At 37.3% G+C, this 20,349-nt stretch overlaps 1 protein-coding gene across 1 annotated transcript in view; it reads right to left on the bottom strand.

The window, feature by feature from the left end:
• The window catches only part of LOC121430607, a 73,981-nt gene that overhangs the window by 2,068 nt on the left and 51,564 nt on the right, over positions 1-20,349 (bottom strand). The window contains exons 19-35 of the mRNA XM_041627924.1: positions 20,141-20,212; positions 19,260-19,310; positions 16,991-17,044; positions 16,381-16,434; positions 15,559-15,612; positions 15,078-15,131; positions 14,139-14,246; positions 13,072-13,125; positions 11,625-11,732; positions 10,713-10,811; positions 7,846-7,953; positions 7,284-7,355; positions 5,315-5,428; positions 3,596-3,742; positions 2,602-2,656; positions 1,994-2,185; positions 254-331 (exon numbers count right to left, since the gene is read on the bottom strand). Coding sequence (XP_041483858.1) covers positions 254-331; positions 1,994-2,185; positions 2,602-2,656; positions 3,596-3,742; positions 5,315-5,428; positions 7,284-7,355; positions 7,846-7,953; positions 10,713-10,811; positions 11,625-11,732; positions 13,072-13,125; positions 14,139-14,246; positions 15,078-15,131; positions 15,559-15,612; positions 16,381-16,434; positions 16,991-17,044; positions 19,260-19,310; positions 20,141-20,212 — 1,474 coding nt within the window. The remainder of the gene's footprint in view (positions 1-253; positions 332-1,993; positions 2,186-2,601; positions 2,657-3,595; positions 3,743-5,314; positions 5,429-7,283; positions 7,356-7,845; positions 7,954-10,712; positions 10,812-11,624; positions 11,733-13,071; positions 13,126-14,138; positions 14,247-15,077; positions 15,132-15,558; positions 15,613-16,380; positions 16,435-16,990; positions 17,045-19,259; positions 19,311-20,140; positions 20,213-20,349) is intronic.

Genomic DNA, 20,349 nt, shown 5'->3' with positions numbered 1-20,349 from the left:
TTTTTTTTCTTCTTAAATTTTCCAGCCCCTGGTCCCCCTACCACTGGGGAGAGATTTCCGCCATTAATTGGCCACAACGCTCCTCAAAAATTATTTGATAAATAAATTGCCATGTAAAAGTGTTGTGGCTCAGTATAAATATATCCGTAAAACGTTTAGAGACGTCAGCCAATGTAGTAAGCGCCACAAAAACAACAACAGAACATTATCATCACTAGATTATTTTTTTGGGGGGGAGGGGGGATATTCTTACCTCTTTCTCCTGGTGCCCCTGCCGGACCAGTGTATCCCTGTCCTCTGTCGCCTTTCTCTCCTCTTGGACCACGCGGACCTGGAAATAAGATTGTAAGATAAATTGAAATTATTTCCCAAAACCAACAATAGGTCGCCTGAAAAGTTATCAGTAAATAAACCCCCCAAAAAAAATTTCGTCTTCAGAAAGAAAAAAAAAATGAGAAAATTAGCCTCAAAGATGAAAATAATGTCAAAACCTTCTGTTGTAAAAAATTAAATAAAAGACGAGAAATAAGTTTTTTTGCACAAGAAGTCCTACTGATATTTCACAGTGTGCACATCTCATGCTTGAGTTAATCCCGAACTTGAAACTTGAAGCTCTCACTATATTTCCTCTTCGTTCAATCAGGTCCTTGGTTATTGTTGATAATTTTTGAGAGGTCATGTATGATTTTAAAGCTTAGGATGTGCCTTTCCGGGCTCAATAAAAAATAATCAATAACTTTGGGTTTGGGCATGTTGGGGTGACAGGTCACGTAAGTCGAGTTTTACTCGTAGGATAAAAAATCGCATTGGCGACAAATAATGTCTTTCTCTTATGTGTTGCCAAAGAGGTGAGAAATAATAATTATAATAATAATATGATATTAATAATAGGCATTTATATAGCGCCATCTATCTAGAAATATTTTATTCCGAGGCGCACAAGAAAAGAAAGAATGAGAAAGTTTGTATGAGTGTCAAAGTGCCAATAACTAATACTGTTAGAAAATATAAGACTTCAGTTAAGATTTGAAGGTCTCCAATGATGGTATAACTCTTGAAATTAACGGCAAATTAGTCCAGAGAGAAGGTGCTGAGGTAGAGAAAGCTCGCGCGCCATATGCTACACGCGTCTTGGGAGTCTGAAGAAGTTGCTGGTGTGATGATCTCAGGCTACGAGCTGGTGTTTAAAGCAGAAGACCCCATATTCATAGCTATGTTATTTCATTGTTACCTTTACCGTTGCTATTTTTATAATTACTACTATTATATTCATGGTGATATTTTGTTAGTGATGTTCATGGTGCTGATTGTGTTGTCACTGATAATGCGGGTATTTTCTTCTTCTTTTTAAATGGAACAAGCCTGTCATTTTAGGTGTAGGTCCATCGAAGTTTGGACAAGTAATGTTCCACTAAACGAACACCCCCCCCCCAAAAAAAAGAATTTTCAAATTTCCTGATTTACTGATAGGCGGGCTACAGTCTAGATATATCCACCTTCCAAAAATAACATAATCATGTTAAGCTGGGAGAACAGTTTTCTGAACTGAAGTGGCTACCCCGGGTAAAATATGACGTTATCATTATTTCCCACGCATCTCATACATCACCTTTAATATAAAAAAAAATGACTTCACTTACTCTCTACAGGAAGAAATAGACTTACAATACCAAAGGTTGAGTGTTTCCTAAAACCGCTTGAGAGTTAAGAGCGACTCTAAGAACGACTGATAACCCTTTCTTACTCGCTAAATGATTGGTGATTACCAATGGACATTCAATGGTAAATATCATTTACAATAAGGATCGCCAGTCGTTCTTGAACAGCTTTATGAAACGATCCCAGAACTTATTTGCTAAGTCACACTAACAAATCCGACTCTAAATTGACCGACGGTATGTCATTGAAAATAACGTAATAGCTATGATCGGTCCGGGGTCGGTAAGGTCAATGTGACTGAGGCATGGAAAAAGGTAAATGTTTGATTGCGTACCTCTTTCTCCCGGTGCTCCGACGCCGCCGATGTTCCCTGGTCTTCCCATAGATCCTGGGTTACCTCTGAGTCCCATTGGGCCTGACGGTCCCATCACACCCAGGATACCGGGCGGACCAGGCTCGCCTTGGATGCTCTCACCTGGTGGGCCAGGCGGACCACGGAACCGCTGCTCAAAGCTTTCGATATTGTCTGAAAGGCGAGAAAGAATCCGGTATATTACGCAGCTAATGTATAGTCTCTTATAAGCAGGCATGGGTCGGGGGGGGGGGGGGGGGGGGCAGGGGCACTTTTGAAACTGATACAACTGAGATGCTTAAATTACACCATAGAAATTGAACTTAAGACAACAACTGATTTTTATGACGACACTCATAAGTTTTGAACAGGAAATGTTTAAAACTAGAGTAAAATTACCGAAGTGGTCACCTATGGCATGTATGCACCACTCAACATAATCAAGACCATACACTATGCTGGTGATTGTCTGAAAATGAAAAGCTATTGAAATCCTTGCATCCGATTGGCTCAGAACAAATTAGTCGGTGAAAATAACCGATTATTTGCTTCATGAAAATTGGCCCCCTGTATGAAATAGGAAAACTTACTTTGAAAGTATCTCTCAATGAGTCGCAATATTTCGTCTTGGGTTGGAGTCAAACCCTGAAATTGAAGTCATACAAAACGGTGATACTGATAAAATGGACAACTTTAGAATCTAATTGCACGATCAATGTTCTTCGACACAAAGCGACATTCTTACATAACCCACTTTTTCAGCGATGCAAAATATCATGATGCTCATCACAATATCAATGCCAATTGTAATGGCGAATAATGATGACGATGGTAATGAAAATAACAGTGATAATAATAAAAATAATACTGATAATAACAACAACAAAAATAATAATAACAATAATAATACTGATAATAACTCTACTACTGCTACTACTATTACTACTGCTTATACTATTATTATTACTACTACTGTACTACTACCACCACTTCATTACTACTACTACTACTACTACTACTACTACTACTACTACTACTACTATTACTACTACCACTACTACTACTACTACTACTACTACTACTACTACTACTACTACTACTACTACTACTACTACTACTACTACTATTACTACTACTACTACTACTACTACTACTACTACTACTACTACTACTACTACTACTACTACTACTACTACTACTACTACTACTACTACTACTATTACTACCACTACCACTACTACTACTACTACTACTACTACTACTACTACTACTACTACTACTACTAGTACTACTACTACTTCTACTACTACTACTACTACTACTACTACTACTACTACTACTACTACTACTACTACTACTACTTCTACTTCTACTACTACTGCTACAACTTCAATTGACTTAATTGTTTATTCCTTTACTCAACAGGTGTTGCACTCTGCCCTATAATGCGGTCATGTTTATCTCTATTACTCTGCACACTGATAAATTACTTTAATTCTTTAATTTGTTCTTCATCACAACACTTTATTTGACAATGTAGTTGTCAAGAATTTACTTCTACTTAATTTATACTTATTTACTTACAGGTATTCCATTCTGCCCGTTTGCTCCTGCTAGACCGCGGTCACCTTTACCGCCCTTCTCTCCTCTGCCACCTACATACCCCTGTACTCCCCGGGGACCCTGGGGGCCGGTACTACCCGGGTCACCGTTGTCACCTCGCTCCCCTTTCTACAATCATCAAAACAAAAATACCAATAAAACATAATGATAATTACATATTCATATTGTGATGAATGCTAAACTTTTTCAGACGACGCCAAGTGCTTTACAATAATGCAACGAATTACTCTGTCTATAGCTGAGAAGCAGTTACACGCTTCTGCGTTTCAACATGTTCAATGAATTCATTCCTGCCAGGGACCCGTTGCAAAAAAGATACTGTAATGGTAACTTAGCCATCCAATGGTAACTACCATGGTAACGCTGATCAACAGCCAATCAAAATCAAAGAATCTATTAGAAGTTACCACTGGATGGCAAAGTTATCCATACAATGGGGCCCATGTTCCCATTTACCTCACCTATGCTGTGAGCAGTATATGCGGTCACTAAGCACCCCCCCCTTCATGCCTTGCCAGTATCCCAAGGATACCAATTTCACAATTTTTCTCTGACCAATCCGTCCCCCCCCCCCATCCTATAGGCCGCTCATTTCAGGTGTCAGTTCTCGAAACCCTCATTTTATGTTGAATTTCATTTCCAAAGTACCTCCATTTGCAGAAGGGCATCTAGTTCTTAAGCCCCTCATTTCAAAAAAACTTCCGTTGTTCTTAAGGGTAAGGTTTCAGATTTTGGGGCCGCACACCCCTACCCTTTCCAAAGAAGAGCACCCCTCCTCCCCCATGAGAGCAGCATACATGGATACATTTCTTGCTGAAGGAAATAACGTCATGGCTGAGACTTATGGCCAGTCCCAGAATGAATAATCCCTCTCGAAAACTTCTAACTGCCCATTTTTTTATTTCATTATGTAATTTTTAAGTACATTTCATTCACCTTAACAATGATATCAAAGTAACATCAATCAAAATTTTGAATTCCCGTTCTCTCGCTCTCTAATGTGGCAATGCTGCGTACGCAAAATTAAAATTAAAATAGAGTAACTTTAAGTTCATATTTTGACGTTCATAGTTTTCATGAGATGGCAAAATATTTTACTGATATAAAAAAGAAAGAATTATTGATCATTTCTTTCCCATATTCCTATTCCGTGTTCTGTAGATTGGTCGAAGATGGGACAAGCAATACATCCACCATCAAATACAACACCAAACTTTTTTTTTTATTTCTAGACTTTACAATAAAGCGTTAAAGTTGGGGTTACGGAAATATAAACTTCTACATGGAGAACACATTTAGTATTTGGCGTAATCAAACTCATAAAGTTCTTAAGCTAGTTTAGCTGTTTTTCTGACATTATTAGTGTACAATTAAGTGATCAAAGAATATTTTTTAGGAGAAAATCTTAACAGAGTAGTGTGATCGACTGGTTAGAGCATTGGACTCATAATCGCAAGGTTGTGAGTTCGAATCCAAACACTGCCATTGTCTCCACTTTGATAAAAAGGCCCAAGGGTGATATCTGTCGTCTTTTACGTCAGCCACTATGACTGATTAACCTAGACGTAAAATGTTTCCAATTGGTTATATACCAGCTTGGCGTTTACAAGCAAAATGTTGTCCTGCCGAGTTCCTACGGGAGTTACCACAAACAGGAACAGACAGAAACAGAAAACATACCGGTCCGCGGGGGCCCATGGGACCAGCCTGTCCATCTTTGCCGTTCCGACCGGCAGGACCGGTGTTGCCGGTCTCTCCGACCTCTCCTTTGGGACCTCTTCTTCCAGGTAAGCCCTGTATCACACAAACAGGAAAAGAAATGCAATGATTTCGATAGACATTTTTTATAGAAATTTATAAAGAATCACTCTCTTATTTGTCAATATCCTCCCTGCCGTGTGCCCTAATTCTCCCAATTTCACGCACACACACACACCCACACTCTCTCTCCCTATCCTTCGCTTCTTCCCTCTCCTCTCTCCCCACCTTTCTCTCTCCTTATCTCATTACGTCATTTGGATTATCTCTGGAAGCAAATCATGACTCTGCACTGAGCGTCAGAAAATAAATCGGGCTACTGTCATTCCGTCACTCATTTACTCTCCTTATGTAATCTTAAGACATTAAATACAAGACAGAGTTCCTTTAATATCACTAGCATGGTTTATTTCCAATTCGTCCAATGCCAATTCGTCTAATTGCCAACTCGTCTACTATCATTTGCTCTACCATCAGTTCGTCCACTATCCACACGGTCTAATTGCCATTTTGTCCACTCACCATTTCGTCTAATAATCAGTTGCTCCAATAGCCATTTAGTCCATACACCAATTGGTCTAATTGGACTAGGTGTTAGTTGGGCAACACGAATGAAAATGAAATGGATTTTAGACCAACTGGTTATGAGACGAAATGGTCACAGAAGACATGGTGATTAGACGAAGTGATGATTGGACCAAATGGTTATTGGACCAAATGGTTGCTATACGAAATGTTGATGGTTGGAATGACATTATACCAAATGAAGATAGACCACGTGGTGAGTAGACGAGTTGGCGGTAGAAGAATTGGCAAATGTACCCACTGGCATCACCGATGACGGGGGAATCAACATTGCCTCTCTCAAGGCGATATACACCCCGAAAATCAGGAGGATTCCTAACATCTCAACAAGAACAACAATAGTATACCCGAGCCATAGGAGGAAAAGAAAGACAAAGGCTTCACTGATCTGCGTGGAATAACGGGATTGGAACTAATGTAAGTTCATATCTTCATAAGATAGCAGTGTATCTCATTGAAATTAAAATACAGGAACCTGAGGTTCAAATTTTCTTGAGATAGCATATATATATTCTATTGAGATTAGGAAGAAGGAAATGGAAAGAAACAAACATTGATGAAAGTAAATCCATTTCCCTTTCCTTTAAATGTACCTCTTGGAGATCATATGAGGGGCTGGGACAGCAAAAGCGAATTTGTGCAAAGAGGAGGGGGAAATTAAATGTGTTGACTGTTCTTCCAAATTGAGTATTACGGAGTCTAGATTAGGAGAAAGATACTCTTAGGCATTTTATTAGCGTCCAAGATAACATGTGAGACGTTCTCTCCTCCGACTTTCTAAGTCCTTGGGGTTGGTTTTACAAACACCTCTTTGACACAAAAAGTCGTGCGTAAGTGTCAAGCACATGGAATATGTTAAGCACAATGTTATTGATTTGACCAATGCGGCGATGTCTTTTATACAACATGCAACTGGGAATTTTAGTGCGACTCTAAGGCCCGCATTCTGAAGTCGGGTTTAACTTAAACTCAGTTTTAAAGTTGTGGTTTAAGTATGGATAACAGATTGTTACATGAATCACTAACAGTAGAGATATCATACTTCAGCTCATTTGGCTCTCAAATCATTCATAATTGTCTAGCAAGTATAAAAAGATGATTGTCTTCACCGTCGATGAATCAGGACAGAGCACAGCAAACATAAGAAACATACAACTTAATAAAAGTTTCGACACTTTTGGCTTCCCATAATTTTAGCACAGAGTTTTTAGACCATGGTCTAAGTTAAACCTGACTTCAGAATATGGGCCTAAGTCATACTGAAATCTATGTGAATCTCCCCCTAGCTGACAAGATTAATACTTACAATCAATCCGGTTGGACCTCGATCTCCCACCTCTCCATTACTTCCCTTGACTCCTTGACGACCTTGAGGACCCTATGGTGATAGCGAAATATATTTTCTAAAACATATTAAAAAAAAATTGACAAATCTTGCGCGTGTCGATAAACAACTTAAATTTTTTTCATTTTCTTTCGTATATTGACTCATTTTCACTTCATAATTTTTTTTTGTTACATATCTCGGTTATGATTTTTCTTTTTCTTTGATTAAAAGAGATCACGTGGTCGTCTGTATATCGCACTCTTGTAGTATATTGTTATTATTTATACATACATGTATTAACTAACTAGAACAGTTGTAAATCTAGAGTAGAAATGTCAAAGTTCACTTTGTCTCTTTAGGTAAATGAATTATTTTATTCTTTGGCCCGAAAAAAAAGGTCAAGTGGGAGATGAAAAAAAGAAGATAAATTTGATTCAAATATTAATGATCTTCTTATTTTCCAAGAAATATGTCGCCTCTCGACTACTCAACATCAAGTTTGTTGAAACGTCCTTTGCATGATTCGGGAGAATGAACTTACCCTTGGACCGGGATCGCCGTCTTTTCCCGGGAGTCCCGAATAACCGGTATTCCCTACGTCTCCCTTGGGCCCTCTCAATCCAGTCAAACCTCTTGCACCCGGAAGACCCTGAGATTTAAAGAATAAAGTCATTCAATAAATTCAAATCAATTTTAGATTCTTAATTCCACAGACAAAAATAACACACACAAAAAAACTATGGCGTTAACCGGTGTATATACAGGACCCAGCCAGTCACTTTACTCCGGAAGTTCACAATATCATTTCAACACGTACTCATGGAGTTATTATAACATTGTTCGGTACTACTTTAACACTTTACACTTTATTACAACTTTTGGTGCTACTTTAACACTTTTGTTGTTATATATAGGGTATAGGGTATAGGGTGTGGTCCTCTAGGAGTCTTGGGGCATCAACTGCACTGTAAAAACTGTGGTGTTATAAATGACACCAGCTGGTGTCTATTAAAGGACCACACCCTGAGGTGTTAAAATCACACCCTAGAGATTAAACATGACACCAAAGAGTGTAAAAGTAACAACCAAAGGTGTTGTAAGAACACCTATAGGTGCTAAACTAATACTGTAAATGTAACACCGGAGTAAAATAATTTGTGTGGTATTTTATGTACACCGGTTAACACCAAAGTTATTGCAGTGTGGTGTTGGATGTTACACTACACGAGCCGATTCCTATAACAAATTTGCAAAACAGTTCTAAGCTCCTAAAAATCATTCAATGCGACTGGCTGGTATAGTGAACTTGTTATAGAAATGGTGCATTTCTTTTCCTTAAAAGACTTTATTGAACCGGACCCTGATTTTACATTTAATAATCATTAATGATAATCATCATAATCTTCATTATCATCGTACAAAGCAATCATTTCGGTGGTATACTGGTCAGAAATTCCTATAAAAATGGATAATAATGCCTATGCCATAGCCATATCAGGTATATATTAATACTTAACTTTTGCAATTTTCGAATAATGACGTCTGTGGCCTTTAACCTTTGAACTAATGACTCCAAAACCTAACCAAATCACCATGATCACCAGGGCCGTCGCCAGGGGGGGTGCGGAGGGTACGAACGCACCCCCCTTCAGAACAAAAAAAAAAAAAAAAAAAAAAAAAAAAACAACCGGAGGGGGGTAGGGATACTTGAGGGCTCTTTTGAAAAAGATCTGGCCGGCGGGCTTTATAACTGCATGAAATTGAGTTAATACGTTGTTTTTTGTGTTTTTGTGGTTTTTTTTCATAAAAAGCACCCCCCTAGCAAATAGCTGGTGACGGCCCTGATCACATGCAGAGACCTGAGGTATAAGCAGTAACCTGTTCACAGTTCCACAAATAAAACGACCTTTATAGTTGTCGCACAGATCTACAAAAATTGTTGTCGCCAGAATGGGACTCTCTGATCTCTCATGATCCAAAATTCGAAGCAACAATGGGGCATTGACGCAAATTATCAAGGATGTAAGTTACTTTACCTAATTCACAAGGAAAATTACGTATTGAGTTATGCAGGGAACGCCGCACAGTGGGCCGGGGCGAAACAAAAGTGCGTCAAAAGTGGGCAATTTCAAATTTTAATTTTTGTCATGCCCAGCTGAAAGACAATACTTTGAAGAATACTACAGCAAAATATTTCATTCGGGAATTTGCATAAAGGTTGATAATTTCCTACCTCAAGTCGTAAAATGTGACATATTGCGAAATGCCGCGTATATGACAACTTAGTTAAAAAAAACGAGCCATTTCACATGAGGTTTTTCATAAAGGAGTCTGAAATGGCACCTACATAATCCTGATATATTCTATTTTTCGTGCGAAAGGGTTCAGAGTAGATAAAACACACATTTCAGAAGGTTTATAGAACAATCATTCATCGAATTAGGCGGATAATCCATGTATTTGCATTTCCATTAGAAACGTTTTGATTTCCGTGGATTTCCGTCTAAGTTCTATCATCATCATTTTGCCAGATGTCTAAGCTTTTAAGTCGATACCAAATTTAGCTGCCCGTTCTTGCCCGTTATCATGTTAGAGCCAATTTTACTTGACACAACTCCCCCACGACAATCATTTTTATACCGCGTAGTCATCGCAGCGCACCGTGGGGTGAACATTGCAGTTCATTTTTGCATGGCGAGGACGATTCCCCTTCCATTCCATTAAAATCACATGAATTCCGGGTATAATGCAAACAAAATAAAGGTTGACATCCCTCTTCCAGGGATATGAGTTACTTGTAGAACAATTTCAGCCAAAAACCCTCCTCATGAATCATTCATGGTGTTATATATTCTGCGTTTTACTCAAGTCTACACCGCTAGATAAAGCACGGTTAATATTTTTCATATTTTTAAGTATTATTTTAATCTAATGATCATTTTGATGCCATAAAATTATTTTCAGGATCTCATACACACTTTTTAGGCATGTTAGCATAAACCAACATTCACTCTGGTCAATCTTAAAGTAACACATATCACAAAGTTTATATACTGCACTTTGTTTAGCCTAATTTGTCTTTTCACAGACAGGTTTTAAGTAGCCAATCAAAATTTAGTATCAAAGTGACATCATATCGGCTTTAAATTATGCTCAGTCGATTCTACGCCCAATATTACCCTTAATCAACGTGTAAAAATATAACACGGAATATAATTTTGGCGCACTTTCAACTCATTCTGGCCCACTGTGCGGCGATGGCTAGCTTGTAAAGATGAAGTGGCTATTCTGAGTAAGTATGAGATATTACGAGTGTTATCATTAGTAAAAACTATGTGATCTCCAATCTAAGATCGATGGACGCAAATCTGTATCTAAGGCCAAGATAAAACATAATAATGTACGTACCTCGTCTCCTTTCTCTCCCCGAGCTCCCCGCTCACCAGGTTGACCTTTGTTACCCTGTATGCCCTGTTCCCCTTGATCTCCAACCGGTCCAGGGTTACCCTAAAACAGGATAAAAGAACAGAAGAGATTACGATACGACACTACTTGTACATGTATCATAGACTGGGGTTGGGTGTCTGTCCCAATGTTAAACGACCGAGGAAAGGGGGAGAGGGGGCCAAAGGAAGTGAAAAAATGTGAAATTAGTTAGTAGTATTGTTTTCTGAATAATATTATAATGTCAAAATCTATCAAAAAATAGCTTCGTATGATAACTGGCAAATTTTTTTGCTCTCTCGCTTCGTTTGCACATAATTAAAAGAAATTAGAATATTAGCCCCATACACCACGTTACCCCCTTCAATTTTTCTGCCTATTGTGCTGATAACAGTACCATTGGGTAATACTGTACCGGGGGTGCACTAGGATATACAATTAACAACAAGTGGGACGATCTAAAGGTTATGTTGTAGAAGTACATGGCCGAGTCTTCTATTTCCAAACTCCCCCCCCCTCTCCCGTGGCCTCTCTTAAGCCTTATAGTTTCTGTTACTTTTTTAACCCATTATTGCACAACTTTAAAGATCATAGCGGGTGGCATGCCCCTTCAGAGTCTTAAGTAATGAGACTAGATTCACTATGTACTGTGGCTGCCTCAGAAAGAGAGTTTGGAGTCTCGTCTTCACTTTAGACAGCATTGGTGTCGAATTCTCTCCTTAAACGAAGTCACTGCTGGTCACGCCCATGCCTTAAGAAATTCTTAAGTTACAGCAGTAATGTGCTTTCATTCAGTGTTTATTTCTTCTTGTTGGAATTCCCCCTTTTTAAATATAAAATGAAACAAGTTGCTATCTCATGAAGATATGAACTTACATTAAGTCCTGCTAGTCCAGCTATCCCACGAAGGCCAGTCGCACCTTTGTCACCCTTCTCTCCCTTGGGTCCAGCTATTCCCGGTAGACCAAGATCACCTGTACTTCCCTGTATGTATAAAAAAGGTTGAAGGTTAAAGATACATTCAATTAGTTGCAGTAAACACTGACGATCACGACGATAACACGACTGTAAAACCAGGATTTATTGCAATTAACTGAATCATCATCTTGGATGCAGATCTTGGCCCCGTCTTACAAAGAGTTGCGATTGATCCAATCAACCACAAAGATGCAAAGCCAGCAACGTCAACACCTAAATTGGATTAGCCTCATGACTTTAAAACAGAGGGTCGTGGGTTCGAATCCCAGCCATGGCGTAATTTCCTTCAGCAAGAAATTTATCCACATTGTGCTGCACTCAACCCAGGTGAGGTGAATGGGTACCCGGTAGGAAGAAATTCCTTGAATGCTTTGAGCGTCTAGGCAGCCCAGCTAAAGCCGGGGTAATAATAATAGCAGGGCCCGCTGGGTAGAACTGAAGTGTCTTCCCTGGGTAAATATACCTCTATTATTATTATATTATCTGAAATGCATGCTTATGCTTAAAGCCGGGGTAATAATAATAATAACAACGCGTCTCGGAATAGAATATTTCTAGATAGATGGCGCTATATAAATGCCTATTATTATTATTTTTTAAAAATTTTATATATGATATATATTCATACATTCATTGACGTTTTGACAATCCAGTGTGCATCTCTTTGCTCACAAAGTACATTGTGCAAATTTCCTGTGTAGAAAATAATGACATTGATGGATGTCCGTAATTATATTTGAGCTTGATCAGATCAAACGTAACTTTTTGTAAGACGGTACTCTGGCATAGTCATATACTGAACTTTGTGGAATCATAAAATATGAGCTGACAAATGATTATATATACTGTAGATCACCGACACAGATAAGCATATACGGGACAGTGTTTTATTATTACTTGGAAAAATACCCGACATTTGGCGCGAATCCCATGTTTATTTTGCTAGTTTTTCAGCAATTATACGCATGGACATTTGGGTAGTCATTTTGATGGGTTATGTACGAACCCAGAACAGTCTCACTGCTATTTTGCTTTACCGATGTTTGTCAGTCCTGGGGCCCGTTGCAGAAAGAGTTGCGATTAAACCCAAGTCAAAAAATCAATCGCAAGTCTCGAATGCGCGCTGTTGATTGGTTGAAAATCAAGTTGGGCGTGATTTTTAGAGTTGCGATTGATTGCAACTCTTTCTTCAACGGGCCCCTGTTTGTCATGAAGGACATTTGACAATGGATTCTCTACGTTACATAAATCGTCTGCGTAGTAGTTGCAAAATTCCTAATACCAAGGTAGTATATATACTGATATACTTACATATATATACTTATGTATGAGAATTAAGACTCACCTTATCTCCCTTGAATCCTGGGAATCCAACACTTCCTGTAGTTCCTTTGAAGCCCTGTCAATTTTACAAAAGAAAAACCAAAGAGAAGAGAGAAACCTTTCAGCTTGCTCCGGGATTAATATAACAAACGTTTTGAAGCCTTGAAAAGGAAAACTTTGATCGAATATCATAGCATGTGCATCGCGCAATTTACCTTGTTGATTATTTACTGAAAGGCAATTCTTTCAGACACTACATCCGCCGCTCCCGATATGTGAGAAATTCCTGATTTAATTCGTCTCCATAAAAGGATATCTCGTTCCAAATGTCGTGCGATACTTTACGCAGGACATTCTCCTTGAACTGAACCGTTCAAAATTTTCTACGATTAATATATACGCTTCCCACGACTGATTTGACACGATCTTCTACGATATGGTAATGACCACTACGATTACTCCACGATTAACATCACTGTTTTAACCGTGGCGCAAATAGTGACAGTGGGAAGACAAAACCTCTTGATCAGACTTTATCGATGTGATCAATTCGGCAGTGTGAAACTAGCATGATGATTGGACATTATCCATGTCCATATCCATACATTATTTCGCATTATTCATATCAATATTAGATATTCACAATGAAACACGGCGCACATATAATGCATATAAATCTACATCAAGCTTCCCTGTAGGAATGTAAGAAACTTCAATTCCAAATCGTAATGACGTCATCATCATCAGCTGCGACATGAAACTGTTTTGGACTTTACTCCGACCACAAGCCTTGCAGCAAAGTAGAATTCTGATTAAAGTATTCCTAGCATTATGCCGAACTTGCAATAAAATGAATTCACTCGTTGGCACCTTACAATTTAAAAGTGCAATTTGTTTTTTTTAAATCACATTGGAAACGGGTCACAGACCTATATAGTCAGTAGATCTAGTTTGCGCCGGGCTTCATTTTGACTAAATGTGGGGTCTGGATTTTAAGAAGGCTTGCCTATAGCCCCCTCTACAAAATATTTTTATTAAAAAAAATGACAGGCTGGCTTACTGGTGGGGGCAATATTCAAGTTAACTTACCCTTGGCCCTGGTTCTCCTTGAGGTCCAGGAACACCCCTTGGTCCGACCAATCCAGCTGGTCCTCGTTCACCCTCTGGTCCAAACAATCCCTGTGGACCTTGTGGACCCTGTGCAATATAATATTAAAAGTATTGCGATATGTACTGGCTAGCAAGGGGGATCGGGGGCAATGCCCCCCCAAAAAATCAATAATAACAAACAAATAAATATAAATAATAAATAAGTTCCAAGAACAAGAAGAAAAAGAAAAGGGAAAAAAATTCCTGAATATTAAGTAAAAATCTCTCACAAAATTACTTTTTTTTACTTGAAACAGGTCAAAATGTGAAAAACTATGGGAAATAAAAGTTCATGTTTGCTCCATATATGAAACAATGGCAGCACAATTTGGGATGTATGAAATCTTGCACCGTAAGTGGATAGGTGCACAATCCTTTTGTTTATTGTGCACCCAGAAACGCTCGTTTTGCACTCTTTCCAATGTTTACTTTAACAGAATCAAATTTGCGTCTTCATTAAATGCTTCATTCATCTTTGCACCCTCTAGGGTGCGATATGTAAATGTAGCTAACTGCACAATCAGAACTTCAGAAGGCATAAAGGTGCGTAATTATAATGATTAGCAATGCGGGGGTGCTGTTCTACCAACCCATTTCGCTCATATATTTGAACCCTACAGTGGCACTTTAATATGTTTAAAAGAAAATTTAGGGAAAAATGAAGACTAAAAAGGAACCTCTCATACAATAATACAATATAATACCAGTTATGCACCTTGCGACAATTGAGGACTTCAAGAGGGGGGTGCATAATTTTATAAAGAAACACTTCCTAAAATAAACCGACGATGGCGCTATACAATATGACGATACACAGTTGTGTCAGCAGGAACTGCAACAAAACCATTATTTCAATACATCTCTTGGGACCATACTTACAGTACTTCCTTTATCCCCACGAGGTCCAGGCGGTCCTCCCGGTCCAGGCTCTCCCTGGTGACGAAATTAAAGATTTTACAGGGGAAAATATAACAGAATCATTCTGTAAATAAGTACAACATGATATTCCTGCAATTTAGTAGAACATGTCTGTTTAAAAAAAGGAAAGAAGGTTTCATTACAGGAAATTTTGAAGGTTCCATACACTTTATACAAATCTTCTTTACTTGTAATTGTACACAATGCACATAGATTACACCTTGCCGTAAGATTAAAGGTGTTATTGAAACACTGTTACAGGAACTTTTGTTTTTACAGGTAAACTTTTAAACAGTGAAGTATAAGTGAAGTATAATATAATGATAAATTCATCATTTTTTATATCCAATAATCAATCAATTGTCACTGCAATTGGCAACATTCGTTTATTGATTATTTCATTCCATAAATAAAAATAAATTGTTTTACAAAACATACTTACCGTTAGTCCCGCGTCTCCTCTTGGCCCTCGGGAACCTGCCGATCCCTTTTCTCCCTACGAAAAAAAAATTGAAATTATTTCTTCGTTTAAACATGGGAATTATGTATGAAATATTCTCAAATGAAGTTGGTGCATTTTCTTTCTCTTCAGTTGATCACGCTGGACGATTGTCAATTTGCATTTGTAATGTAAAACAAAAAAAGAAGATATTTCTTCAAGTATTGGGAAAATACGCTTACCTATCACAGTATTGAGTAAAAAATAAGATTTATTCCAACATCTAATAAAGTATAAGTATCTATTTTTTTTACAAGGTCTAGCAATATATTTCCAATCTAATGTGATACTGAGAGTCATAGGCCTTTCAGAACTATTAAAAAATTCATGCTGTTTGATATGTTTGAGCAGTTAAGTTTACTTGCCACTTGAGATCTTGGCAAGTAATTTCTGTTCATTCGTAAATCTTATTATACAATAAAAAAGATTTTGATATTTTTGACATAATATCATAAACAGTGACTTCAATTAAAAGATTAAAAAAACATGGATGATTTGATTCACAAAGCAAAATATAAGACACAAATTATAAGATTTTTTTAATATAAAATGCTCGAGCAATGAAAAATAGAACTGTAAATAAAGTACATGTAAAGTAAATATCGTAATGTTTGTTGCACTTTTCTGTGTTTGATATTTTAAATGCGACAATGGCGCCATATTATCCAAATAACAACCTTTAAAACAACATTACACAACTGCACAATGAAACAGTTTTTTGGCCCACCCCATGCCCCTCCTTATGAATTAGGCGTATATTCTTACCTTTATTCCCGCGAGCCCTTTCGGCCCCCTTTCACCTGGTGACCCGCCGAATCCCTGCAGTTTAAAAAATGATAATAGTCATGAATTAATCATAACAATGGTATTTATTGACATTATCATCCCGGATTATCATCGTTGCAGCCAACTGGCGCCATCGGAAATGGTCTTACGTCCAATATATAAAAAAGAGCGCATGTAATTTGGAGAATGGGCCCTAATTACGAACAAAATTATAAATCATGATGGCTGATAAAGAATGAATCGGGAAGCGAAGGGGGAAGAATAATCAGTTAGAAAATGAAGAAATATCAGGAAGAAGAAATATCTCTATTAGGGATATCAAATAGATTTAGTTCAAAGAACAACAACAACAACAACAATTTTTTTTATCTGGGCCATGACTTTCAGGTGGGGGGGGCAAGTTTAATTTAATGGTTACTGTTTGTGAGATAACGGGTTACTTGGGAAAGGGGTGGAGGGAGGGAACGGATGATATCGAAAATAAAAGAGTGGAAGAGAGATGGAGAGAGAGAGGGGGGGGGGAGGAGAAGGGGTGATTGGGCGAAGAGAATAACGGGAAAATGATAATAAAAGGGTTCCACAGTCTCACCTGTGCTCCCGGGTCTCCCGGTATACCGGGAACTCCAGGGGGTCCTGGTGGTCCCTAAAATGAGAAATGGAATAACAATAAAAAAGAGCAAAGAATAAATGGAAAGTCATACGACTATTCGATTCCAGGGATCAGTGACACCCCCACATGAGCCCATTCTGTCTCCTGTTTTCCATCTAACTCTTAAATTATTAACCGCTGAAACAGCATATTTATAGAATATTGTAGAAAACGGTAAAGCGATTTATAATTTATAATTGCAAAGAAAACATTGATCCATCCTTTTGTAGAAACACAATAATCAATTGGGCATACCGTTCCTCATGATACAATTCAATGATTATTTAACGACTATGCACTTAATTCGACAAAAAAGAATACTTTTTAAACTGAAGCAACGAAACAGAAACATAATTGACATATTCAACTGTGTTTTGGAACTAGACTTCTACATTGTTAGTTTTTACTCTCTTTTGTTAAAAAAGAAGAAAAATACGAATATATCTTATGAAATTGATTGATGTGGGAATGGCATGTTTTAAAATTTTATCTACTCAAAAGCTTTACCTAAATTAAAGGCTCTATCTAAACATTTTGGGGTGTTGGGGTGGGTAGATAGGTGGAATAAAATCTACAAATACGAACACATGAGAAAACTATAAAGGATGTGGCAAGCTTTATAAAATTATAACCACAAGCAGGGTGTAAATCTGTTTGGAAAAAGAACATGAGGGGAGTGAATTTTAAGATGGATATTGGAAACTCATAGCAGCATCAAATTAATAAGAAAACGGGGGTGCTACTTCTAGAATATTATTGAAAAAAGGTGGATTGGGAAAAAAATGAATGAATGGATGAATGGAAGTAATGAATTTAGTTTGGACGTGAACAATTTCCATGGTTAGGATGATGGGTGATTGGCTTTTACTAGTGTGTCTATAATACCTACGATCTTTTAGGATGTCAACACTTTGCAGAGCAACACTGTAAGGTGTTGACACCCTCTACGTTCGTTGTTCTATATGGGGAGGGTGCACTCCAAGGGTGTTCTAAGCGTATCGAGAGAGAGAGGGGTAGTTGGGTTATATCCCCAAGATGTTTCAGCTATATCGGTCATTTTGAGTAATTTTTTTCGATATTGGATTCAAAATTCGTTAAAAACTTTTTTATAGTAATTTAGATTTTAAATGCAAAGTTTTCAAGAGCTTCGTTAGGAAGGCGGAAGTTTTTTACTTTTGGGGAAGTTTTTACCAATATCCCTATTTCGATAACTGGTTAGGACATTCCCAAAACACTACTTATTAGACCTCATTCGTGTTTAGTGATTATAATCAAAGACAATCTTAATTGTTTAACCCCCATTTTCAGTGACCCATATCTTAAATGTCAAATTCACAAGAGCTTGATTATGAGTCCGAGCGACGAGTTTCGAGATGTTTCCGACAATCTAGAACATCTCTAAAAGCCAGCCCTAGTTCCCACAAAAACATTTGACGAACAATATTTGTTGATGTCGACGATGATCCCTAAAACTGTCGTGACTGTAATACTAGTCAGAATAGCGCAAGAGACCAACGTTATTTTATTTCTTCTTTTTTTTTAAAAGTAAATCGAATTCGATAATTATGCATAATAATAATGTAACCATTCGATTTGATAGAAAATGTGAGATTTACATGGATCGGCTAATTCCAGGCATTATGAACACAAGATTTAATTTTGATTTGATTTTGTTTACTTCTGCAATTACATCATTCGTATATAATACATTTTCCATAACATAACAAACATAGTATATTGAGAACTTTTTTGGCATGAATCATAACTAAATGTACTAAAATTATGATTACAAACAAAACTGATCTCATACAATTTGCAAGAGAAGGATTGTCATCATAAGCAGATTGCTTGAAAAAATGACAACCCCAGATGTGTTCAGAGGTCTTAAATTATCGTGAGAAAACAAACAATTTGAACTGACCAAGGCTCGGGTATGAACAGCATATGTCTGAATAGTATAGGTCTAAGCCTCTCTCTCTCTCTCGATTCGTTAGGGTGAATTTGTTTAATATATATATCAAAGAGATTCTAAGACACTTCAAAACTCTTGGACATTACCTGCGCGACCTGGGTATTATTTGAAGTAGAAATCTGAACAAAGAGGTCGGAGAAATATAAAAATAGATAAATAAAAAAATATATTCATAAAGAATAAAGATAATTATGCCGCTTCTTATCAAATAAGAAACGTGATATAAAAACCGCGTACTGGAATCAACTGACTCTCTGTTCCCGTGATCTCCAGTATGTTGATATCACCCTAAAGAAAGAAGAAATGAATTAAAATATCAAAAATATTAAATATATGTATATCGATTGGAATATGAACATAAATGAATTTAAATACCAAGAATTATTAAATACATCGATTTGACCTTAAACATCTGAGATGTAAGGTATGTGATGAGTTATAAAAAAAGAATGAAGCCCAGATAACAAAAAAAATATTCAATGGTCCAAATAGTGAAATAAATTGACAGGAAATAACATCCAAATCCTATTCCATATAGTACATGTTTTGCGATTAGAATCACCAGCACAGAACATGAATAATAAATTTTCAGTCTTTGGATAATCCTATTTAGATAAGTGTTACTTTTTTAGAGTTACACTAGAATGATTCGATTGGCTGACAGAAAGTTTGCCCTAGAAATTTGGCATTTTCAAGATTTATGAAACAAAGGTGTTTTGAGTACATGGGAGAGAAATTTAATACAATTTGCTGTAAATGAATGTGCAAAATCTTTTAAAAATTACATACAATTTATTTTGCGAGAAAATTGACTCACCTTTCCCGATCCTATTCCACACTTTAACATTGATAACTGTCACTTCATGACAGTAATTGTTATTACTGCATATGACCATGGACCTATTACGAAATTCATAATTTGTTATTCAGATAAAACCTTATCCCCTTCTTCATAATTTACACGATTTCGCAATGAGAATTCTGCATACAAGTTCTCCTTCACGGAGGAAGGCCTTCATGACCTTCTTTCTTCACTTTACAGACTTGTGTATGTATCCACATTACATGACAGATCATCATTCCATAAGGACATAAATCCATTTTGATGAAATACATACCAAAGTACCAGGTGGCCCGGGCGGTCCCGGTTCACCAAAGACTCCCTTTTGGCCTTTTTCTCCTCGGATACCCTGAAAAAAGCAAATACAAGATTTGACACTGAGTAAAAGGATGCTGATGGTGGTAATGGTTACAACAAAAGTAATAAAATAATAATGAACATCGTGATTATGATCATAATTATGATGATGATTAATAATGATAATAA

This window comes from Lytechinus variegatus, chromosome 17 (genome assembly GCF_018143015.1).
Source record: "Lytechinus variegatus isolate NC3 chromosome 17, Lvar_3.0, whole genome shotgun sequence".
NCBI classification, from domain to species: Eukaryota; Metazoa; Echinodermata; class Echinoidea; order Temnopleuroida; family Toxopneustidae; genus Lytechinus; species Lytechinus variegatus.
The sequence above is the reverse complement of the archived record's forward strand: the minus strand, read 5'-3'. Positions and strand labels throughout refer to the sequence as shown.